The sequence below is a fragment of the Vigna radiata genome, chromosome 6 (assembly GCF_000741045.1).
Source record: "Vigna radiata var. radiata cultivar VC1973A chromosome 6, Vradiata_ver6, whole genome shotgun sequence".
In the NCBI taxonomy this organism is placed as follows: Eukaryota; Viridiplantae; Streptophyta; class Magnoliopsida; order Fabales; family Fabaceae; genus Vigna; species Vigna radiata.
This window is the reverse complement of record NC_028356.1, coordinates 36677528-36697248: the sequence shown is the minus strand read 5'-3', so window position 1 is coordinate 36697248 and position 19721 is coordinate 36677528. Positions and strand designations below refer to the sequence as shown.

Here is a 19721-nt window from a genome sequence, read left to right as displayed (position 1 = left end):
GCTCTTGGCAGCGTTGGCGACGGGCTCTACTGTGACGGTGGCGGGCTCGACAAATTGAATTGGGGAAAAAGATCAAAATTAGGGTTTTATAAAGGATTTGATTATTTTTGTTCGGTCTGAGGAAAAAGATTGAAATTCCGAGATATGCAAATTTCTGTTTTAGGGTTGGTTTGAGGAAGAAGATGAAGTGGGAGCTATGTTTGGGTTCTGCAGAAGAAATTATTTTCTATTCCAAATTTACCCTTCTAAAATCTTGATCACACAAATATTTATTAATAATTATTAATATAAAATTAATTTATAATGCTACGTCATTGATATTTAAACGGTCGTTAACGATTTTTAACGGTAGGGGTTGGATTGTTTCAAATTAGTACTTTTGAGGATCCAATTGGGAAGTTTTATAAGAACGGGACTAAAATGGGAAGACCTTACGAAAACAGGAACGCCTAAGTGGTTTTAACCAAATGTTTAAGGAAGTTTGTTCTGTGTGAAACTATTAGACATAATAATTTTTTAATTTAAAGGTATAAGAAATATACTGTGATATTTATTTTTTTGGTTAAATATGTTTTTAGTTCTTATATTTTAAGGTAATTTTGGTTTTAATCCCTCTTTTAAATTAAAGTACAATTTAGTCTTTCAACTTTAGAAAACTTTGGTTTTAGTCATTTTTACCAAATTTTTTTAACTTTATTTGTTGTTTCAAGCACGTTTTTGGATTTTGACACATTTTTGTTTCGATATTAACTGAAAAACGCATTTGAAACAATAAATAAAATTAAAAAAATTTGATAAAAAGAACTGAAACCATAATTTTCTAAAATTGAAGAACCCTTATTTTGAACGAAGAACTAAAATCAAAATCGTCCAAAGAACTAAAAACATATTTAATTCTTATTTTTTACATCATAAAAAGAACTTAAAATATCTTTCTTTTCTTTTATATTATTTTAATGTTTAAAAAAAATAGAAAGGATAATTGTTTTTTTTATATTATTTTCCTCTTTTATTTTAACAATTAATAAATTGCACTTTGATTTTTTTGGTATTGAAGAAAAAGAATCTCAGGTTTGAAAACCTTAGCAGACACACGTTCAACCCAACGGAAGTAGAAAAAACATAAATGATTTGACAGCAGAAACTAATCAAACAATATTTCAGATTTGGCGATTTACATCTTGAAATTATAAGAATCAATTTAGTTAGTCTATTAAATTAATAAAATAGTCTCTAGATTGTGCATTAACAATCACTTTCATCTTTTAAAATATAGTAATTGGTCAAACTGGCTCCTCAAATTAAAAAGAAAACCTAATTGTACTTAATTTTTATCATCTTAATTTAAAATCACAATAATTTCCATTCATTAATTATAAATTCACGTGCCTCCAACGAAGAGATAAATGTTTACAAATTATATATTAATTTTCTGAAAACAATCAGGTGAAAACAAAAAATAAAGGAGTTATTAGTATAAAAATATTAAAACAACATTGAAAGAACCGATAAAATTAATATTAATATTAATAAGAGAGCACAAGTTTTGAGGCGAAAACTTAAATGAACATTATTAAAAGAATGGTCGTATTGATCGAAAGTGTCGGTGGACATATTTAAGAAAATGTAACCATCAACCCCTTTCTTCCTTCCATCAACTATCTAAGCTTAAACACCTTTTTTTTTTTCCATTAATTTTTCTCGTTTTGAAATTTTCCCAGCAAGGCTTTAAATCCTATGTATATTTTCATCGTACAAAAAGTAAATAAATAGGTAGGATAAATCAAATGAATCTGATCGCTATACCATGTTTTATGATTAACCATCTTTTCTATACACGAGGATGGGAAGAAGAAGGAAACAAAATACGTGTTCATGAACACCAAGAACAGTGTTTGTTTAGAGAATGAAAGAAATGAATAAAAAGAAACCTAAAAATCTGAATAAGAAAAGAATCATTTGGCCGTAAGCACAGGATTCAACTGAAGAGGCCTGGGTGCTTCCATGGTTCTTCTCTTCCACAGATTAATCTCTTTCCGAGGCTGCACACTCAGCATAGGAGCACCACCGACCGTCAGAGGAGCAGAGAAAGGGATTATCACCTCATCCTCTGCATCGCTCTCCACTCTATCATCGTTGTCCGAATAGCAATCCCTTTCATCAGGCGCAATCTGGGCCTTCCAATCGAAATTCGAAAAAGTCTCACGCCCACTTGCAAATCGCCTCATGTGACCCAGCGGCGGCGTTCTCTCGTCGCCCGCATCAGATTTTTTCTTCGCCGGAGGTTTCGGTTTCCCCGTGTGGAACAACATCCTCTGAAACTTCGAAGCCCGTTTCTTTTCCTCCGTGGGCTCTCTGGGAGTGGTGGAATCCGTGGCGCGTGTGGGCATCGACATGGTCTTCGGCCCGCCCTTTTTAATGTGCTTTTTCTTGTGCTTGATCTGTCCCATGCAGGAGATTTTGGGCGATGTGGGCTCTTGAGTTTCGACGCCGCCATCCCTGGGTTTTCTTCTAGCCTCATCGGGAATCATGGGGCCAGAGAAGAAGCCTTTGCCGGCATGGCTCTTGAACTTGTGATCCCGGCCAGGGCTGAAGGGAGGGTTTTGGAATGTCACCGCTGCAGCTTTTGGCAGTATCTTCAAGATCCTGCTCTTCAGCTTTGACTGTTTATTCTCTTTCTCCATGGATTCAAATCTGCTAGATGTGAAGAAAAAATTGTTGGAATCAGGAGGGATTTAGTTGTATTTATATCAAACCTTAAGTTATCACAGACGTGTGAAGGTTAGCTTGTTTTTGACATTGTCAATAAAGGTGGGAGAGTAAGCTACTGAAATGGTTGGTCAAATAAAATCGCTGTGACTGACAACATAGGAAAGACAAACGAAACACCGTTTTCGGGTGACGACAACATAATAAACACGCATTTAACTCACAATATACCACTTTTACTGTCTCCTTCCTGTAACATATGCAAACAGTACAGACTGCTTTTTTCTCATATCAAACAAACGTTCCACTTTTGTGTCATTTGAATTTCAGCGCTTTAATCCTTGTAATTATAACAACTATGTTGGATTTTGCTTTTGTTCATTTTTAACTTACAAGTTATAGCCTTCAAATACTTTCAGAAAAAGGTATCCCCTTCTGTAAGTTACTCGTATCAGTCAAACCAAAAGATAAATACAAAATAACTTCATGTTAATCCGAGCTGATTTGGCTTGTGAAGTTTTTATCCAATCACTACACACGACAAGTGGGTCAAACATGTTTAGATAGATGAACACATGGTTTTGGTGAAATAAGACAAACTTTGTATTTTCTCTCGCTGCATAAACGTGGCAGGAAAAGTGAACGTGATATATTAAACTATTTTCCTAATTTGGTCATCGAATTATAGTTTAAGGGGTTGAAAAAAAAATACACATTAGGAAAATTAAATTAAAGTTACAGAAATATTTATTGGATAGTTTATTTTATGTTTAGCTCATTAATTCAGACGGCTTGTAATTTTTCTATTGTCAACTTGTGATTGTGTATATATTATAAAGATTAAAAAAATGAATACAAGCAGAAAAAGGTTACCAACTCAATGCTGTGTAGTTGACGAGGATGAGAGGGACGTCGAGAGTTGAAACAATTGTGCATGCCAAATACGACAGTTTATGTTATATAAACAATAGTAATGGTAGATACTAACTATTTTTTCCGTGGTAAAATGACGAAAGAGAGAAGTGAATCTTTAATAATAATAAAAAAAATTGAAAACACGTTTTCTTCAGTTTTGTTTCTTCGAAATATTATTTGTAACTTTTAGTAAGCACTACAAGTATATTTTTTTTTTTATATTTTTTTAATCTATACTGGTACAACCCGTGTATTCCAACTAAAAAAATAACTTCTCTAAAGAACAAACGATTAAAATAGATCAAGTGTCATTTTAGCTGAAAATTAGGCAAAATTGTAATTTCCTCTGTACCTTTTAATTTTTGAACCACAATTTTTGTTTCTGTTTTTCCTCTATTTGGTGGAATCATGAGCTTGTTTATAATGTATGAACAATTACGGTATAGTATCCCTATTAACTAAATCACATTTTTACCCTTAATAATAAAAAAAAGTAGTAGCAAGGAAATAATGGTATATGGGTGTATAATTTCATATTTTTCTTTTCCCTTTTGCATTGATTTTTCTTAAAGGGTATATGACTTCTTTTCTCTCATCATCGTTTTCTTTTCTCTATTTCTTAATAACCACATTCAGTGAATACAACTATTAGAGTCAATGTTGAAGGATGGTATTACACGTGTCTTATCGAGAGTGTATTTGTCAAATTTTAAGAAAAAATGGCCACTTGGGAAAAATTCATTTTTAAATCATTAAATAGTGAATTTTATTGACTTTATCTGAGTTATGGAAACCACATTTATATTTCGTTATTGTAATTATAGTTTCACATACTGTGTGCAATCCATAGATATTTTAGATTATAATATATAATGTAAAATTACATTTTTATTATATAATTTATAATACAAATTTATATTTTGAGTCATATAATATAAGTCAATATAGAATGTAAGTTACATTTTGAATGGCATAATCTATAATACGAAATTATATTCTGAATTTTACATTCCGTAATATAAATTTGAAAAACAATTTATAATGTAATTTGCATTGAGATTGTATAATGTAAAATTACAATTTGAATTATTCAATCTATAATGTTAAATTACATTTTAAAGTGTACAATCCGAAATGTAATTTTCTATATATTATTGTTATCTTTTAATTTGTTTTAATAGATACCTGTGAATGCTTTTTAGGTGGGAGTGAAAGAAGAAGATAGGTGGAGGTGAAGGTGGAAGAAGAAGACCAGGTAGAGATAGAAGAAAGTATGGATGTGCAATGGGAAAGGAGAGGAAAGAAGACGAGGACAACTTTGACTTTTCACCTTTCTTATGGGTTCAATAAGAAATTATGAGGTGCAGGAAGAAATTCACAAAATTTCCCACATATCAACGATTTTGTTAATAATACACATTGACAATAGCTAAAATACTCTTAAATTATAATTTAATCTCCAACCAAAATTTGAAATCCGATGAAAGACCAAAAAATTTCAAAATTCGAGTGAAAAATGTCTAACAAATTTCAAAATATGATAAAGACTCAATCAGATTTCAAAATTCATTTGATGTTTTTTCTACATAATTTAAGAAAAATTGAAGACACGGGATGAAAGTCTTGGAAGTGGAAGATGAAATTACCTTCTTTCTCATATTTATTCTATTGTATTTCTCTTCTTTTGTTACAACCTTTTTTTTTTTTTGTTACCTACCATCCCTGCAGGTAATTATAGTATTGCTCCATTCAAAGCATATTTTATATTTTGTTACAGTGTTATTAACATATACATATTTATTGGAAAGTTTTTTCTACAAAATTTTTAGGATAGGTATTCCGATAATAAGTATTTCAAAACAATGTTTTTTTATTAGATGAAATAAACCATGAAATATAATACGTAATTTCAAAAAATTTGAAGGTGTAGATGGTAATTATGGGGTGCAGAAAGCGAAAGGCCACATTTGAAATGCGCATTAACAAGGCCAGGAAAATAATCTCTTCCATGAACGACAGAGGTATCGCATGCGAGGAGAAGGTTGCATGCATTTTCTGTAAAACTTACATTAAAACAACTTGTATGTTACGTTACCTTTCTGTCCCATTTTCTAATTTCGTGGCTTATCTCTTGCCGCCAATTTCATGCGACCATTTTTCGCGGTGCCACGAAAATCTTTCACCACTTTTTCTATTTCCCCTTCAAGCATTTAGTCGTTTTGCCACATACGATAGTTGAAACGCACACCAAGTGTTTGTGAAAGTGTGCTAATGATGCTTTTCCAATTCTTGTAGTCTGTGATTTGAAAAATGAAATTAACGTTGTTTTCTCTGTATTCAGGTCGCCAGCTGGGTGATTTTAACTCCTCTCTTACTCGTTGCACTAAGTTGCAGTTTCTGTCATTAACTCTTCATCCCCTAGCTAGTTTCTTATCTTACCTGTAGCCATTGCAGGTTATACTTGGTAATTGATATACTTGGTAATTGATATATGAAGAAATATGCATACTCTGCATCTGAATGTGCTATTCTCATAACTGTTTTGTTGTTTTCTGAAATGGCAACCCGTTTAGGAAGAGGCTGGATAGTTTCTCTCTCTCGATGGACCTGCAGGACTTCCTTCTCCGTGCTCGAGTCTTGAGGCTTTACAGACAAGCATTGAGAATTTCTGGTCGAGCTCCTTCTTCTGCCAGAGGTGAATATTCTCAATTATATGGCTTATTCCTTTATACAGATCAACATTCTTGTGATGTTATACACGATTATTTATAGTTTTATAATGAAACTTTACAAATATTCAGGAAGATGTGTTTCTGAACTGTGAAGTGAAGTTGGTAAAATTGAAAGCATAATTTTGGTCCACACTTATAATTCCGGTGACACTTTCTGAGTGTTGTGCCGTTTTGTGGTCTACACAGGCAAAATTGTTTATAACTGAGAATAAAAGAATTATGAGAAATGCGTATCTCTGTTATTCAGATTTAATGACTGCATGCTTATTAGATAAGCTAGTACAAAAGAACAGACCATAACAATAGGAACAAACCCAGTACTACATAAGCTGAAGCTAACTTCCTTTTATAGCGTTTATAAACAACTAAGCTACTTTAAGAAAAAATCTCCTCAAAACTAGGATAACAAGTGAACTGCATAAATAATGTTATTTATTTTCTTAACAAAAATGTGCTATCGCTTATTTAGTGTCTGTTTGGTGGATACAAAGCTTAAAAGAGTTTCTGAGAGCCTCTCTAGTAGAAATACAGAACTTTTTTCAGTTGAAAAACTCTCAAAACCTGTGTCTAAACAGACTCGGTATCTGGTCAGGAAATCAAGGCACGAGTCCTGATGTTCTCTGGTTTGAGACGGTAAGATACGGACAATAGAGTAGAAGTCTTCCCATGTTAAAGAAAAGAAGTATTTTTAAATGCATGTTCCAGGGAATTGTAAAGAAACCTCTTCTTAAGTAAGATACATTTTTACTTGTGGGTACGAATAATATATAAATGTGGATCATGTATATAATGAGTTTATCGATCTTAGTTTCTGGTTGGTCCAAAGGAATGTATGTGCTCACTTTATTTTGATTTTCTTTTACACCAATAATTACTTGTTGGTGTTAAGATTGACTGTTAAAAAATTTCCAGTTCATTGATACATGTAAGTTTTATGACATTGGTTGATGTAATGGACTGTGCAGTTGAACTGAGACAGACAATCAGACAAGAGATGGAAAATAATAGAAACTGCAATGACAAGCAAAGGATCCGTTTCTTGATTAGTGAGGGATTGGATAGACTGAACCGACTTGATGAAATGCTTGACATGCAAGGTCACCGTTGATGGATTGGTATGTGATCAAATACCTCGCCTTATTAGGAGAGTAAAAAATTAAATTAGTTCATGAATGACATGGTATCTGTAAAATTATGGTTTAAATTCTCCGTTGATTAATAACTTTGCATGATGATTGTCCCTTTCTACATTCTACAGAGAGATTCATTAAGAGTAAACAATCTTTTTAATTTAATACTTGATATAATCCTATTTATATTGGCATTATACCAATCTTGTTCCTGACTATTCTTTCCACTGTATATGTTGCTAAAGATTGTACATGCATACAAAACATAGTCATAAGCTTTTCAACTTCTCCTCCCGGCTACAATCAGATATGTTTTTATTGAGGTGTCGTAAAAATTAATTTTGATAAAGAAGATGAAGAATTAAATTCAGTAGTGAATTTATCAAATGATTTTAATATGTTTTTAAGCTTTTGTTTGTTTTTTTTCCCATTTTTATTTAATTTACATTCATAGAAAATTTGAAATGACGATTTATAGTCTATGTAATATATGTAAATTTTGGTTTTAGTAATCGTACAATATTTTTCTTTGTTTTCAGTTGTTAAAAATTTTAAGTCGTTATTTTAATATTTGATCCCTTTTTTAAGATAAATAAATAACGATTATTTCATGGATCGTGATAGATTTATAGGTGCTACATGTTGACACTATATCACAATACCAATAAAGAAACGGAATTAAAATCAAAATCCACTCTTTTACTGAGATTAATAATATATCTAAACCTTTATAAAGTTTATAGACATTGGTAAAAATAATATTTATATGTTAACTATTTCAAAATATTTTTAAATATATAAATTATTTAACAACTAAAATTCTTTATGAATAGTATAGATTGTAATTTTAAATACTAATATATATTATTATAATGGTTGTTTAGTGGATATGATTGTTTGGGGTGAGTATTAAACCATGTTTTTTTTTCTTGTGTAAGGTCTGGTCTTTTACAATAATTACATTATGCAAACAATCCTTCCTATAATTACATTATACTTAAGGATGCTTGAAGTACTAAATCTTCTAATAAAATTTAAACTTTCGATTTTATTTAGGCATTTAAGTATTGAATACATTCGTTCTTATTTTATTAATATTTCTGAAAGTTAAATTACTTATTTGTATGTAAATATATATCTCATACCTTATTCTATTATGCATAGCAATATATAATATTTGCAAACGTTTAAGACATAATATACTAGATGTAATCTATTAAACAAAATCCTAGATATTTAGTTTATTACTTAAAAAACAATATACTAAATATGCATTCGAGATTAAACTCACTTAAAACAATTCTTTATATATTAAGATAAATTTTTATTTCACATAATTAGTTATATATAAGGATAATAGATATTTGATTAAACTCGTATATAAGTTTCTAAATCACAAAAGAATGCGTCTATAAATGTCCACTAACTAAATGCTTTTTGCAGATTGAATATGAAAATCAAAATAGTACGGATTGATCCATATTGTTATTTCTGACTAAATGATACCTGTTCATGAAAAAATTCCAAAATTTAAAGAAAAATATATGTTTAAGTCGAATAATTATTTATATATTCTTGAAGTTATGAGTAAATAAGTATCTTAAATAATATTATTTGAAAATAATCGAGTATTATATTGTTAAGTTATTATATATTTAATTATTGTATTATAATATTTTAAAGATAACAGATAATCAATTATCATTATATTTTAATATTTTAAAAACAATAAAATCTGATATTACTATTTTTAAATATATTCAAGATATTTTATAATATATTTTAGGAGTATATATATATATATATATATATATATATATATATATATATATATATATATATATATCTTTTTTAATAGACATACTTTTTTTAAAATGGAATTGTTTATCTCTTTTAAACGAATGCTTATATTTTTAAAGTAAATTACCAATATTTAATAATAATTTTATGCCACAATCAAATTAATTATTTTAAAAATATAATAAACTTAAAAAACTTAGTCATTATAATTTTTAGATTATAAAATAAACTAGCCTAAGAAATGCCAAATTTGTCTTCTCCATATCATAATATATAATAACTATAATGATAAGTATTATTATTTAATTGTCAAACTATATACTCTAAATACTTGTCAAATAAGGAAATTTAAACAATAACTATTCATCAATTTTACCTTGGTTAAAATCCTCATTAACGCTATTATTATTATTATTATTATTATTATTTTATCATACCATACCATTTATTATAACTAAACTTATCTTCTTTTTTATCTATCATAGCATATAATTTATTATAGCGTGACTTATATCTGTTTTTCTTTTATCTTTCTATCTTATCATATTATATCTCTGCTTCTTTTTATCTTTTGAATTGATTATAAATAGTATAAACCAATTATTCTTTTTGAAAATTAAAAGTCATATTAGATACATTTTCCATAGTTATTGATATGGCTTCAGTTGCCATGGATGAACCAAAACTGATTGAGTTGAAGGATTTGATACAATTGCGTCCATGGAATACACCATCGTTACCATTGAAGGAACTTGGAATACGTTACGTGAAGCTGAAGGAACCCATCTATCGAAATGGAGTCAGAGTTTACTGGAAAGCAGTGATTGAAGAAGATGAAGAAGTTCAAAACCCTGAATTTAAAATTCCATACGAAGGACTTTTCAACCTTTTAAAGAGAGGCTTTTCTCCTATTATATCGTTTGTTGCTAGGTTTGATTGTTGGACAAATGTTTAGCTTGTCAAATCCTCTATCAAACATTATTAATTTTAGATTTAATTATTATTTTGGTTACTATTTAGTTTTTTTTATATTTTTTTTATTTAAGTGTTAAATGTGTTTTTTATCCTTTAACTTTTGAATGAAAATTGAAATTAGTTTTTTTTTTCAAAATTTTGATTTAATTTAATTTTTTAATTCTAAAAAAATATATGTATTTAATTTTTTTAATAAATTTTATTAAGTTTATTTAAAATTTCAAACGTATTTTATAATATTATTTAAGTGATTAAAATTGTTTAAAACATTTTTTTAATGTTAATTGAGAATTACATTTAAAATCTTAAATTCAGAAAAAATTGGTTAAAATAATTAAATTTATATACTTCTAAATATGAAACACTAAATTAGTTCAAAATTTTGAAAAAAAAAACTAATTTTAATTTTCAGTAGAAATTAAGAATGAAAAACATATCTAATATTTTATGTTTAAAATATTTAATATTTTTTTTCTCAAACTGGATTTAATATGATTAAAAATACTATATAAGTTTGTCATGTGTAAAAGTTTAAATTTTATTTTATTTTAAAAGTTTTAAAATTTTGAAACATGACATTTTTTAAATAAAAGTCAATAGAAATATATAAAGACCAAATCATCTTCTTGTATTGTTTGCACTGCATATGTTGCTAAAGAAATGTACATGCAGACATGAAAAGGTCATAAGTTTTTCATCTTCTTTCCAATTTCTCCCAGAGTAATACAAATTACAATTACATGTGTTTTACATAAGGTGCCGTGAAATTTAATTTTGATAAAGAAAATGAAGTATTAAATTCAGTAGTGAATTTTTCAAATGACTTAAATATGTTTTAAAGTTTTTGTTTGTTTTTTTCCCATACTTTTTAAAATTTTCATTCATAGAAAATTTGAAATGACAATCTATAATATATGTAAAATATGTAAATTTTGGTTTTGGTAATCGTACAATGTTTTTCTTCGATTTTCAATTCTTAAAAATTTGAAGTCACTATTTTAATATTTGATAACTATTTTAAGATAAATAAATAAATAACGATTATTGCAAGGATTTTTCAGGTGCTACATGTTGACATTGTATCACAATACTATTAAACAAAGGGAATTAAAATCAAAAGTCACTTATAAGTTTTATAGACATTGGTAAAAAACGTTATTTATAAGTTAAATATTTTCAAATATTTTTAAAGATATAAATTATATAACAACTAAAATTCATTATGAATATATAACATATATAATTTTTTTTAATGTAATTATTAAAGTGTGCAGAAAAATATCTGGAATATTTATAAAGCTGTAATGTGTTAAGTAAAATAGGAAATTATATGTTAATACATTTTTTTTATAACATTTTAACATAGTACGGTCCTTTTTACATTAAATTACGTCATTATAATAAATAAATAAGTAATACATTAATGAAAAAATTATATGTATATTATTATTTAAAAAATGTTTTAAAATAATTTTTTCATAAAAGAATATGTTGTAGCAAAGCAAAATCTGGTTTTACAATATGAAAACATTTAACTATTTTATGTGGTTTTGTGTAGAGAGGTGATTAAAGGTGAAACAACAACTTAAGAAATTAATATTTTAGTTAAATTTATTTTATCTTTTAATTTTAAATATTAATATATTATTATAATGGTTGTTTAGTGGGTATAATTGTTTTGGGTGAATGTTAAACCATTTTTATTTTCTTGTGTAAGGTCTGGTTTTTTACAATAATTACACTTAAGTATACTTAAGTATTAACTCTTCTAATAAAATTTAAACTTTCAATCTTATAGACATTTAACTATAGAACACATTTTATTTTATTTTATTAATATTTTTAGGAATTAAATTACTTAAAATCAAAAGTAGTTGTATGTAAATATATATTTCATATCGTATTCTATTATGCATAATAATATATGATATTCGTAAACATTTCATATGATGTAATTCGTTAAATAAAATCAATTTAAATATAACGCACTCTATTAAGTGATTAGATAATCAATTATATTAAACACAAAGTGTTCTTAGTTCTAGATGTCGCATTTAGTTAATTACTTTGAAAACAATGTATTAAATATTCGAACTCACTTAAACATAATTCTTTATTAATTAAGATAATATATATATATATATATATATATATATATATATATATATATATATATATATATATATATATTGAATTGAAAATTTTATGAATGCAATTTATAATAGTCACCAAAGTGTAGAGTTTTTTACTAAATATGGATGCAAGTTGGAAGTCATTGTAACCTTTTTGATGTTAGTGACTTTGAAAGTGAAAACGTACAAATGCGAACAATAATTACTATTGTACATAACGAATTAATACTTAATAAATAAGCATTGATACCAATAAACAAATTATTAACAGTACTGAAACATTTACATTACATGGATTTGAATTAAAGATCATCTATTTCCTTTTTAATTCTAAAAGGGAGAAAATTATGAAACAAAATAATGAAGATTTTGCAAAGGTTTTTCCATTGCATGTTGATGGTGGTGTTGCCTTTGTTGCTACTTTTGGCGGCGTAAATAATCTCGTACGTATGGATGTACCTCAGTCTTAACCACCATATGCATTTTCTTTGAATCTTCCCACAACAAACCATTCCATTCTCTGGCACAGTCACATGCACCTTCAAATACATCCTGCTCACAAATCATACACAAATTGTCACACACAAGGCCATGTTTTTAAGACAAAAACTCAAATCAATGATGCCAAGTTGCTTACTCTGGAAGGGAACTCATCGTAGTAATATGCATCTGTCATCTCAACTCTGTTTAGATCTGCTTCCCACAGCCTAATCTGTTGCCATCACGATGCTACATGTCAGAAAATGAAAGCAAACATTACACTTGCAAAGTCATGATACTAAGATACAAAACCTGATCTGTGACATTTTCAGGCACCGATGGTATTCTCTCTGCAACACGAGGATGAGCATTTTGCTGAAGGAAAGTGACTATCTGTGACATCAATGCAAATGGTTGTCTGTGTAAGAGATTGCTCATTGTAAACTTTCAATGTTTAAAGACTAACCAAGAAAGATAGTAAAAGGATACCAAAATCTTCAGTGATAGTGACTACAACAACTACAAGCATGTGAGGAAGTGTAAAATATAGTAAATAAATGCATATATTCATCAATGTAGGTCATTCAAGTGAATGTTAAGGTTGAGACTGGTCCCCGCATATCATAGTTAAAATTGACGACCTTGGTAAGTTCTTGCTGAAGAACTACTTATTTAAAGGCTTTTTTCACAATACTGAAAACAATGTTAAGGGAGCAAACAGGCAAAACTAAAACTGTTATAGTGTGCAAAATAAAAGAATTCACACTTTACTCAGAAGTAGAGAAAGAGAAAAAGAAATTTGTTATTATTGTTGACTAGTGAGAATTGTCACAATGAGCTTTCCCAAAAACTACCTGTGTAGTATCTACTACACTTCTATTTATAGAAATCAATTCCCAAGTACCTAACAGACTCGTGTAACTGCCAACTAAATGACTCTGGATCAGTTGGGTTTGCTATCTTCCTATTCTTTCAAGAATAAACTTCAGTATTAGACCTCTTATTCCAAACAAAAAGCATAGCAAGAATTATAGCATTACCATCTACATGCAGAAACCGAGTATCATATTTTAAAAACAAATATTACAGCATAAAATTTCTATTTTATAATGCTTACCTGATCTGCTGTAATGCCATTTTCAAAAGCATTATACAAGCTTTCTTTTGTAATAGCTCCAACAATAAGATTTGGAAGTTGATACTCTACCCTGGATACATCACCCGTAATGATAATAAGCAATAATATTTCGTTGAAATAGGCAGCTCAACAATTAATAGCTAATAATGGTTTCATATAAAAATAGTATCAGAAACGTTAAAGGTATTCAAAAAATAGCGTCCAGGAAGAACAACTTCTGGTTTTAAGGCAAAAATGGAAGGGAAAAGTAAGAAAAGATTAGAGGTCTATTTGACAAAAGTTTCAAAATATAACATTTTACAAAGTATTTGGTGGCATACCTTGAGAATAGCCGCAATATCTCACAATGTAACTTAGAAGTCGAGTAAGCATAAACTCTAAAATTTGTTTCCACAACCACAAATCCCTGAAACAAATTAAATAGAACGACATTTTGCATTAATATTCATAAATCTGTACGGAGAACATCTTTAAAAGAGCATTATATATTGTCACTATAGAAGAAAAGGAACCATTCATTAAAGCCAACAAAAGATTCTTGAACAATTCAAGATATCTCCCACGTGAAATCCAGTAAAACTTGAAAACTCTGAAGAACATGAGTATGTGCATGTTTGGAATGATTGAGATGAAGCAACCAAAACACCTAAACAACAATAACAGAAAAAGTATACCCACATATATGAACAAGGCACAGAGGAAAAAAGATTATGCCAAAAAAGAGTAAACCTCCCTATGTGAACAAGGCACAGAGGAAAAAATGCAGCTGGGACAAATACATTGATGCTATAGAGCATTCTCCACTGTTCAGCACATCTGTGAACGAGTTTCCTAAAAAAAGCTAAATTTTCCATCAAATAAATCATTCTGAAACCAATAACAAACCTGTTTTCTAGACGATGAATCAGCCAAGCTCATTGAAAGATTGGTTGCCAATTTTGTAGGTATAAACCAACTTCCTTTCCTTCCCTATAAAGTTATCACAATAAGAAGGAAAGGGAGACAAACTCTGATGAATAAACATACAATTACAATCATCATGAACCTCATCAGCTCTAAAAATGAGCACAGAAATATTATAACCTGCTGAAGTTTGACCAGTCCAAGGTCTGCCAGGTCATTAATTATGCTCCTCTGAAAATCAGTCAATGTGTTTATACTATATGCCTGATGCAATGAAAATATCAAGTGTCAAAGTCACATTGCATTCCAGTTACATGAAAAATGCAGTTTCAGTAAACATCACCAAAGAAAAAGGAACAAAAAAGAAAAATAATATGGAATACCATAATATTATAAGCTTTTTTTATGTAATAAAACTCTCATCAGGGAATGATAATGTCTTACCTCCCCGATGACATGAAAGCTAAGTTCCAGCATGAATGAGATCAAGTCAGCTGCATCAACACCTCTCTCCTGCACCAAATGTGGATGAAGAGAGCACGTACAAAGCAGATTGCAAAAATATTATTGAACAAAAAAATTTAGAGCTACCTCAGAATTAGAGATATATTCTCTGATGATATACCAAAGCTGTGCATTTGTATCCATCAGCTGTAATACCAAAGGAAACAATTTTTATATTTAGGAAAAGCATTACAGAAGTTCAATTGGTTTATAAATCATTTGATGCATACCAAAAACTGGAAACCACTTTCAGTTAGTTTTGGAGCTTCTTTGTCTCTGTATTGCACACGAGGAAATGACATTAAACACGAGATACAGTTTGCAACACCCACATACAAATTCAGGAAAAGGCTACAAATGAGAAGTATTACTACAAAGGGAACAAAACCTGTGACTAAGGAGACGTCTCTGGAAAAGTTTCATCAAAGAAGAGCTAATATTTAAAGGCTTATCAACCTGACTTGGGCTTATAAGTTGCAATAAGAAACACTAGTTCATCACAAAACGAAGTCACAGATGAGTTTAGGATTACTTTCAGTCAAAATATAAGATACTGCATATTGAATAACAACTTAAGTAACTTATGTAGCAACTAGTCTTAAGCATAAAAGACATACATGCAGAGGTTTTATCAAAAAAAGAAAAAAGAAAAAAGAAAAAAAAGTGGAATGATAAGATCGAGTATTGTACCTCCCATTGCTCTAGAGCATAAGCCTCGAGATTTTCTAAGGTTGGAAGCCTCACAGTAATATTGGAAGGCATTGATTCCCTTGGCAAAGTTCCACTGCCATATTTAATCACATGGAAATATTACCAGCTAAAATAAAAAGAATATGTAGTGCAGTCTACATATTAACAATTGCATCGCTCATCTTGAAAATTCAGAAAGGAAGAGTGACTCTGGCCGTTTAATGTCATGGAGAGACCATCAACTGTCTAGAGGTTAACCAACCCATATATGCCTAAAGTAGAATAGTTTTATCATACGCCTCAAATAAACAATTTTGTATATCACATCCTCATCATAGCAGTGAGAGACAAGCTAACTTGTACCATGGTTCAAGAACAGAAAAGGAAGGGAAAATATGTATCACTCACCCTTGTACTAAAAGCTTTTGGAGACTTCTCTGATATGTTGGATTAACTTTGTATGTCTTTTCATTCTTCCTGCCAGAAGGTGAAAAACTTCCTGAAGTAAATTGGATAAGGCAAGGCTCGAATGTTTTAAAAGTGACAACCCTGACTATGGAAACATAGCTAGACGCTAAGACACACAGAGAAGAAGAAGAATATATACAATCCAGAGAAACAACCTACGTAATTGATATGTATTCCTCTTGCTTGTCGGAAAAAGAAAAAAAAAAAAAACAATAGACTTAAGTGAGCAGTGCTAAGTATTAAACGCCTTTTGTTGTAAAGCGATTGTGACTTTACACTTGTGTTCTGAAAGAAACAAAGGAGAAAGAAAACAAATATCATGCATGTCATGGAGCATGCAAATCAGATAAGCACTATTTTCCATTGAACTACATCATGCCATAAATAAAATATGATATAATCACAAAGACCCTTAAACACATTGCAAGAAGCAAAAAAGGTGTGCATCCTTCACAATAACGGCAGACATTCCTCCAATTGTTATTTGAAATTAACTGAATGAGTTCAAACCATTCAGAAGCTCAAATGTGTGCTCTCATTTTCACAAAAAATGAAAAAAAAAAACAAAAAAAAACAGAACGTTTCATCGGTTAATAAATATGTACCTGTCAACAGCTTCAAGGAAAACTCTCAACTGAACCAGTCTATCAATGGCTACTCTGTGCTTTGAAAGTCCATCCGGAAGCACCCACTCCTCCAACAATTTAGCTGCCACTGGTACATCAATTTGTAGCATCTGTATGACGTATTTCTTCGCAAGAGGCGGAAGAGACCTGATATTTGAAGATATATACTATTTACAGTCACAAACTCATATTCATGACACTAAATGCCACTTTTCTAACTCACTTAACTCTGCACTTGTAGCTAAAATGAGAATCCAACCTAATTCCACAATAGTTAAGGAACCATCAAGTTATCGAGTTGGTGGTCATTTGCATTCCATAAAGGTCAAAAGTAGTTAAAACTAAGCACCATATGAAGAGAGGGTGAACGGGTAAGAATCTGTTACTGAGGCAAACAAAGATGCATAATCTTTTCCCTCAGTTTGCGACATTTCTTAAACTGGTTTACCAAAAGAATAGAGCAAAAGGAAACTTTTCACCCAAAATAACTACTGAAACTGATAAAAAAAGAAAGCTAGAAAAAAAAATGACCTGAGAATAGCCTCACAGATGAATCCATTTTCATAAAGTTTATCCAGCTTCATGGCGGGCATGGAAGCCACCATGTCCATGAAATTTTTGGCAATAATCCTAACCTCCGGCATTGTGATTCGAACACCACCGCCTTTCTTTCTCTTTAATCGGATTCTGATTAAAGGGGTGTTTATCCAGAACTCAAGCAACTTTACGAAAACCCGTCACAAGCCTTGCTTAGTTCCATACCGGTGGAGCATAAAGAGACACTTTGCAGAGTGAAATTGAAGGATCCACAACTTGACAGAGTGGTGGAGCATAAAGAGACTCTTCGCCCAGTCGCTCGACTTCTCCGTCATCCACGACTTGCCGGAGATCCTCCGCGTCGCCACTTCTGGTCACTTGCTAACCATCTGAGCTCTTCCACTAAGGTATACGTCAATCTTTGTTAAGGGGAAAAAAATGCTCGAACCAATTAACTATGATCAGCTCAAATTGATTAGGTTTATGATATTTAGGTCAGGTTATAATATTGCTTATGTATATATGTATATGTTTATATGTTTTTTAAATTTCAACATGGAAAATAAGCATATTCTATGAGACTTTATATTGAAAAATAAATTAAATAATATTTATTTTTTATAATTTAAAACATTAATTTTATTTATATTTTAATAAATATGTCACTCTTAAATATAATAAGGGGATAAATGACACTTACAAATATAAGAAATATGAATGTTTATATAGAACAAGAAAAAACTCTAAGTTTTTATTAGAAATATAAGAAAATTGCATTTTTTGTTAGAATTAGATTATGCTTGTATGACTGTAATTTCTTCTTCTAACTATTGTAGTTTGGACCACACCTTATTCTAAATTTGGACCCTCATTTTAAATAGAGGACTTCCTTCTTTCTGCACCCACGTTATTTTTCAATGCACTTCTAAACTTTTTCTTTTTTCCCACTTTACCCTTTTCATAATAACAAACTAGATAACATAATTTGGAAGAATTAACTGGATTAAAAAACTTGAAAGAATATGATGTAAACTAGAACAACAGATCTGGTTAATTTTTTTCAGGGATGTAGTTGCCAGATTTTAGAACCCAGTGTATACTTCCACATCACATCTAAAAAGCATATAGGATTTCAAATTTGAGATACAGTTGAACAAAATTAAAAAAATTTTGAGACTAAGTTGAATAAATATAACGAAAATTGGAATTGAATTAAATAAAAAACACTGACATATGATAATGATATTGACATGTCACACTATCAATAACACGTGACATTGATACTGACTTAACACATGATATTAACATTGTGTTGACATATGACACTAACATTACCACATGACACTCATATATGATATATAAATATTGATTTTACATATAGACAATTTTTTTAAATTAAGAATATATATATATATATATATATATATATATATATTAAGTTTTTTAAAAAATTTAAAAAAGCTCACCCAATTGATAAGTGACATACATTGTTAATATACCGATAACTAACAATGTAGATAGTGTTGTAGAAAAGAATTAAATTGTACATATATTATAAAAATTAATAACATTTGAAAAAAAGTTTACGAAAAAATATTCAACCTAATTTTAACTTTGGATATGCTGTTTACACTCTTTAATAACAAACGAAAATCAAAATTCAAATGCAAACACTATTGTGCAACAAGCATATTTTAGAATTAAAATAATTTCAATTAAGATATTTCCAAACTGTAGATTTAACAAAATGTCTAGAATAAGTTATTCAGGTAAGTTTGTAACAAGTTTTTCCGCAAGTTTTAATAAAAGAAGAAAATAATCGAAAGTTTTGTGTAAATTAAAATTAAGTTATATATAACTTAAAAATAACAATATCGATATGTTACATAAGAGAATTTCTAGAAATACATAAACTAAGTCGAGCTTATAAAAAATGTGATTTATTTCTTTATTTTTCTGTAATTGTTTATGAAAAAAAATCG

General features: G+C 29.4%; 3 protein-coding genes across 6 annotated transcripts; 1 reads left to right on the top strand and 2 right to left on the bottom strand.

The window, feature by feature from the left end:
- Positions 1–1779: 1779 nt before the first annotated feature.
- Positions 1780–2823, bottom strand: LOC106764079 (uncharacterized protein At1g76070). The gene has a single exon (XM_014648295.2). It carries the CDS (start codon positions 2682–2684, stop codon positions 1956–1958), a length of 729 nt encoding a protein of 242 aa, XP_014503781.1. The 5' UTR covers positions 2685–2823; the 3' UTR covers positions 1780–1955.
- A 2755-nt stretch (positions 2824–5578) lies between these two features.
- LOC106764478 lies at positions 5579–7700 on the top strand. 4 transcript variants are annotated; one of them, XM_014648761.2, is made up of 4 exons: positions 5579–5665; positions 5966–6088; positions 6198–6319; positions 7322–7698. In XM_014648761.2, the coding sequence occupies exons 3-4, from the start codon at positions 6226–6228 to the stop codon at positions 7462–7464; spliced, it is 237 nt and encodes a 78-aa protein (XP_014504247.1). In that variant the 5' UTR covers positions 5579–5665; positions 5966–6088; positions 6198–6225; the 3' UTR covers positions 7465–7698. The 4 variants fall into 4 exon arrangements, with proteins under 4 accessions (XP_014504247.1, XP_022637458.1, XP_014504246.1 ...); XM_022781737.1 differs by having other exon boundaries at positions 5633–5705; positions 5966–6078; positions 7322–7700; XM_014648760.2 differs by having other exon boundaries at positions 5633–5705.
- Positions 7701–12615: 4915 nt separating this feature from the next.
- LOC106765355 (general transcription factor IIH subunit 4) lies at positions 12616–18239 on the bottom strand. The gene is made up of 15 exons (XM_014649937.2): positions 17734–18239; positions 17182–17349; positions 16517–16585; positions 16109–16202; positions 15807–15907; positions 15649–15694; positions 15506–15565; positions 15359–15427; positions 15095–15178; positions 14897–14980; positions 14332–14417; positions 13991–14081; positions 13186–13266; positions 13031–13105; positions 12616–12945 (listed from the first exon to the last, which is right to left on the bottom strand). The coding sequence occupies exons 1-15, from the start codon at positions 17844–17846 to the stop codon at positions 12811–12813; spliced, it is 1356 nt and encodes a 451-aa protein (XP_014505423.1). The 5' UTR covers positions 17847–18239; the 3' UTR covers positions 12616–12810.
- Between the last annotated feature and the right edge of the window lie 1482 nt (positions 18240–19721).

What these genes read in the sequence shown, in the direction of transcription:
- LOC106764079 (XM_014648295.2), bottom strand. Translation starts at nt 2,684, where the DNA reads ATGGAGAAAGAGAATAAACAGTCAAAGCTGAAGAGCAGGATCTTGAAG.
- LOC106764478 (XM_022781737.1), top strand. Translation starts at nt 6,226, where the DNA reads ATGGACCTGCAGGACTTCCTTCTCCGTGCTCGAGTCTTGAGGCTTTAC. An exon ending in AGCTCCTTCTTCTGCCAGAG is followed by an intron (nt 6,320 to 7,321) that starts GTGAATATTCTC and finishes TGGACTGTGCAG; the next exon opens with TTGAACTGAGACAGACAATC.
- LOC106765355 (XM_014649937.2), bottom strand. Translation starts at nt 17,846, where the DNA reads ATGCCGGAGGTTAGGATTATTGCCAAAAATTTCATGGACATGGTGGCT. An exon ending in ATCTGTGAGGCTATTCTCAG is followed by an intron (nt 17,350 to 17,733) that starts GTCATTTTTTTT and finishes TTCAAATATCAG; the next exon opens with GTCTCTTCCGCCTCTTGCGA. An exon ending in CAAAAGCTTTTAGTACAAGG is followed by an intron (nt 16,203 to 16,516) that starts GTGAGTGATACA and finishes TAAATATGGCAG; the next exon opens with TGGAACTTTGCCAAGGGAAT.